The 4,335-nt window shown below is 59.0% G+C and overlaps 1 protein-coding gene across 1 annotated transcript; it reads left to right on the top strand.

Annotated features, from left to right (window-relative positions):
* Positions 1-11: 11 nt before the first annotated feature.
* YARS (tyrosyl-tRNA synthetase) lies at positions 12-3,939 on the top strand (the record flags this gene model as incomplete). Its single annotated transcript, XM_010014900.1, has 12 exons — positions 12-161; positions 232-407; positions 573-702; positions 1,020-1,100; positions 1,425-1,517; positions 1,700-1,835; positions 2,026-2,111; positions 2,556-2,691; positions 3,010-3,104; positions 3,217-3,410; positions 3,498-3,648; positions 3,829-3,939. Coding segments are annotated over 12 exons (1,539 nt in total), but the record flags the coding sequence as incomplete, so codon positions are not given.
* Between the last annotated feature and the right edge of the window lie 396 nt (positions 3,940-4,335).

Here is a 4,335-nt window from a genome sequence, read left to right as displayed (position 1 = left end):
GGCCTCGTCCACAGGAGGTGCTGGGCGAGGATAAGCTCATGGCCATCCTGAAGGAGCGAGAGTTAAAGATCTACTGGGGAACAGCCACCACGGGCAAGCCTCACGTCGCCTACTTCGTGCCCATGTCCAAGATCGCAGACTTCCTGAAGGCTGGATGCGAGGTACCGGGCTGGGCTGGGCGCTGTGTGGCCATGCTGCTGGATGGGAACCGACTGTGCCCCTCTGTCGTAGGTGACCATACTCTTTGCTGACCTCCACGCTTACCTGGACAACATGAAGGCCCCCTGGGAGCTGCTGGAGTTGCGGACCCGTTACTATGAGAACGTGATCAAAGCCGTGCTGGAGAGCATCGGGGTGCCCCTGGAGAAGCTGAAGTTCGTCCGGGGCACTGACTACCAGCTCAGCAAGTGAGTCCTGTGGGCAAGGGAGAGCCTGACCTGGGGCTCTCAGCCTGCACTGTCATTTAGGAGCAAAGTGAAGGTGCCTCCAGGCTTTGGCTCCTTCAGGTGACCAGGAGCAGAGCTAAAAGCTGCTCCTGTCCCGGGTGCTCACGGTGCTGCCCCTTCCCACAGGGAATACACGCTGGACGTGTATCGCCTCTCGTCCATGGTGACGCAGCACGACGCCAAGAAGGCAGGAGCAGAGGTGGTGAAGGAGGTGGAGCACCCCTTGCTGAGTGGTTTGCTCTACCCTAGCCTGCAGGTAGGTTGTGATGAGGCAGGTTGGCAGAGCCTCTTGGCCACGGAGGTGCAGGGATGCATGAGGCTGAAGGCCAAGGTCCTTATATTCCATCCCAATATTCCAGCTGGCAGCACATGCCAAGCACATTGCTGCTTTACAGCGACTCTGGGCAGCTGCAGGACAGGAGGCAGATCCCGGGGAGCTCCCATCCTTCCCGGGGTGGAAGTGCCCTGGCAGAGGCTGGGCAGATCCTGTGGGACAGGCAGGACTCTGAGGGCTGAGCACAGCTGGAGTGTGGAATCTTGGGCCCAGCCTCAGGGCTGTGTGTGTCTCTGCAGGCCCTGGATGAGGAATACCTCAAGGTCGATGCACAGTTTGGTGGAGTTGATCAGAGGAAAATATTCACCTTTGCAGAGAAGGTCAGTAAATGGGGGTGTTTCTGAGCTCTCTGCTGTGCTGGTGGCTGGGGCACAGCTCAGACACTTGCTAATCCATTGGGAGAAGTGAGCCTGTGATGTTGGTTGGCACCAAAGTGTTCTTCACAGCTTGTGCTGCTGCTCTTCTGGTCCTGGGGTGCTGCCACACACTCCTGGCTGTGACACCCTGTGAGCTCGTGATAGCTTCCTGGGTCCTGTTATTTTGGGTCCCCAATTATCCAGAGCCAGGAGCAAACAGGGATTGTGAGTTAAAGCTGCTCTTCAGAGGAGGATTATCCATGACTTGTCACCTTGCTTTTTTCCCAGTACCTTCCTTCCCTGGGCTATGCCAAGCGCGTCCATTTGATGAACCCGATGGTTCCTGGTCTGACAGGCAGCAAAATGAGCTCCTCGGAAGAGGTTGGTCCCTGAGCAGTGGCTGAGGTCGAGGGTTCTGCAGGGGGACAGGTTAATGGCTGGGAGAGGAGAGGCTGCACCTCAGGGGGTCTTGAGGTCTAAGAAGAAGTTGCAGCAACTCCAGCGTGAGTTGGTTCTTTTGGGTGAGAAGGTGGGTAAAGGGCTGTGGAAATCTCTTCCTGCAGGACTCAAAGATTGATCTTCTGGACCGCAAGGAGGATGTGAAGAAGAAGTTGAAGAAGGCTTTCTGTGAGCCAGGGAACGTGGAGAACAACGGGGTCCTCTCCTTCATCAAGCACGTCCTCTTTCCCCTCAAGTCAGGTGAGGGGCTTGGCACTGGGTCTGGTTTTTCTTGTGGGTAAGAGGAGGGGATGGGAGCGTGTGTCCTTTGGAGCAGGCCCCTGTGTCCCCTGGGTGCTGCTCCCAGCCCTGGGGCGGGAGGTTTATGTGGCTGAGCAGGGAGTGAGTCTTTGCTTGAGTTAATCTGAGCCTTAAAATCTGTCTGTGGCAGAGTTTGTGGTTCTGCGAGAGGAGAAATGGGGAGGAAACAAAACCTACACAGTCTATGAGGCCCTGGAGAAGGACTTTGCTGAGCAGGTGAGTGCCAGCAGGGACTGTCCCTGAGGCTCCTGAGGGCTTTCTGGAGGGCTCTGAGCAGCAGTGGGAGACGTGGAGCAGAGCATGGCCTGGTGCCTGTAGGATGGCAGGGTGCTCCCACCCAGGAGAGCCCAAAGGTGAGAGGATGGGTGAAGGATGTGGTGACACTAACTGTCCTGGTGCAGGACAGGACCACAGCAGCTACATCCTGGAACAGAGCAGCAGTTGGACTGTTGTCAGCTGTTCCCAGTTGAAGCTGGAAGCAAAAGTGTCCAGAAAAGGGGCTTTGGTGTCCAAGGGGGAATCAGGCCAAGGGTTGGGGTTCATCTCCCTGCCCTGCTTGCTCTCCAGTTCCTACCTCTCTGGCCTCAGTGACTCGGGTCCTGCCCTGGAGGAAACCCTGGAGGAAACCCTGCAGGCTCCTGTCTGTTTGTCATGATACAGGTTGTGCATCCTGGAGACCTGAAGAACTCAGTGGAAGTGGCCCTGAACAAGCTGCTTGACCCTATCAGAGAGAAATTCAACAGCCCAGAGCTGAAGAAGCTGACGAACGCAGCATATCCCGACCCCTCCAAAGCCAGTAAGGAGGTGCTGGGAGCTCAGGGAGATGGGTCCTGGCCAGGCAGGACGAGGTGGGATGGAATCCTTCCAGGGCTTGAGGTTAGAGAGAAGTTCTGAGACTTCAGGCTCAGAAGCAGCCTTAGGAAGCGTGAGGAACGGCCAGCCCCAGGGCTGTTTGCCTGTCCTGGAGAGGACAGATGCCAGTGTCCTTCTCCGGAGCTTTAGAGGCCAGAGGGGCTGTGCTCTCAGTCAGAGAGACAAGCAGGGAATTTGGGGTCCCTGTGTGCTCCCCAGGGCTTGGCCAGCTCCCTGAGCCAGTGTTCCCTTTGCATTGCAGAGCCTGCAGAGAAAGGCACCAAGAACTCGGAGCCAGAGAACGTGGTCCCATCCCGGCTGGACATCCGCGTTGGCAAAGTGATCAGTGTGGAAAAGGTGTGGGAACAACAGGGAGAGGGGAGTGACCTTCTCACATGCTGACACGGGCACACGGGGGGGTGCGGGGCCTGTCCCCTTCCCTTCTCCTCACCTTGCTTCTGCGTGGCAGCACCCGGATGCTGACAGCCTGTACGTGGAGAAGATCGACGTGGGGGAGCCTGAGCCCCGCACTGTGGTCAGTGGCCTGGTGCAGTTTGTCCCCAGGGAGCAGCTGCAGGACAGGCTGGTGGTGCTGCTTTGCAACCTCAAACCCCAGAAGATGAGGGGTGTGGAGTCGCAGGGCATGGTGCTGTGTGCCTCCAGGTGAGAGAAGGGGACGAGGGCGATGTACCCCTCCAGGGCTGCAGTCCGGACCCCCCCGCCGGCAGCGCTGTGTCTCTGTGAAGAGAGCTCTGGGCTGGAGGTCAGGAGACTGTGGCTTGGTTTTTGGGCCCCCCGGGCGGGGTGCTGCGCCGGGGGGCGTGTCTACGGGGAGGGTTATGAGGTTGGGCAGCCCGATGAGGAGCTCAAGCCAAAGAAGAAGGTCTTTGAGAAGCTGCAGGTGAGATGCCACTGTCCCCGCCACTGGGTGACCCCAAAGGTTGGCACTTGGTGGCTGTGTTTGCTGTCGTCAGCCAAGCCGTGGAGGAGACAAACCTCCCCACTGCTGAGCGAGGTGCTGCTGCCCCTCTGGCAGCCCAAGCCTGACTCTGCCCTCTGCCTCCCCTGCTCTGCTCCCCAGGCCGATTTCCGCGTCTCTGAGGACTGTGTGGCCCAGTGGAAGCAGAGAAACTTCCTGACCAAGCTGGGGAGAGTCTCATGTAAGAGCCTCAAGGGTGGGAGCATCAGCTAACGAGTGCCAGTGCCTCCTGCCTGGGTCCCTCCAGCACCTCAGCTGCTCCTCGTCTCTGCCATCTCCTCCCTGGTGCCCTGAGCCAGGGGCTCAGCCCTGCAGGACCTGGGGGCTCTGGGACTCAACTTGCAGCCTCCTCCCCTGGAGTGCTGCCCCCAGCATCCCCCTCACTCTAGGCCTGCTCAGCTGGGGTTGGCGGTGGCACCTAAGGGACCTGTGTGACTGGGGCCATCGGCTCACTCCCAGTATGGACTGGGTGCTCTGCTGCTGGTCCCCACTGGGACAGCGTGTGGGTGCTGCAGCGAGGGCAGAAAGGGAAAGCTGCTTGCTCAAACCTGTGTTGCTGCTATCAGAGCTGGGGGCAGCTGCCCAGCACCAGGCAGGCCCCATCCCCTG

The sequence above is a fragment of the Nestor notabilis genome, unplaced genomic scaffold (assembly GCF_000696875.1).
Source record: "Nestor notabilis isolate BGI_N333 unplaced genomic scaffold, ASM69687v1 scaffold26385, whole genome shotgun sequence".
NCBI classification, from domain to species: Eukaryota; Metazoa; Chordata; class Aves; order Psittaciformes; family Psittacidae; genus Nestor; species Nestor notabilis.
The sequence above is the reverse complement of the archived record's forward strand: the minus strand, read 5'-3'. Positions and strand labels throughout refer to the sequence as shown.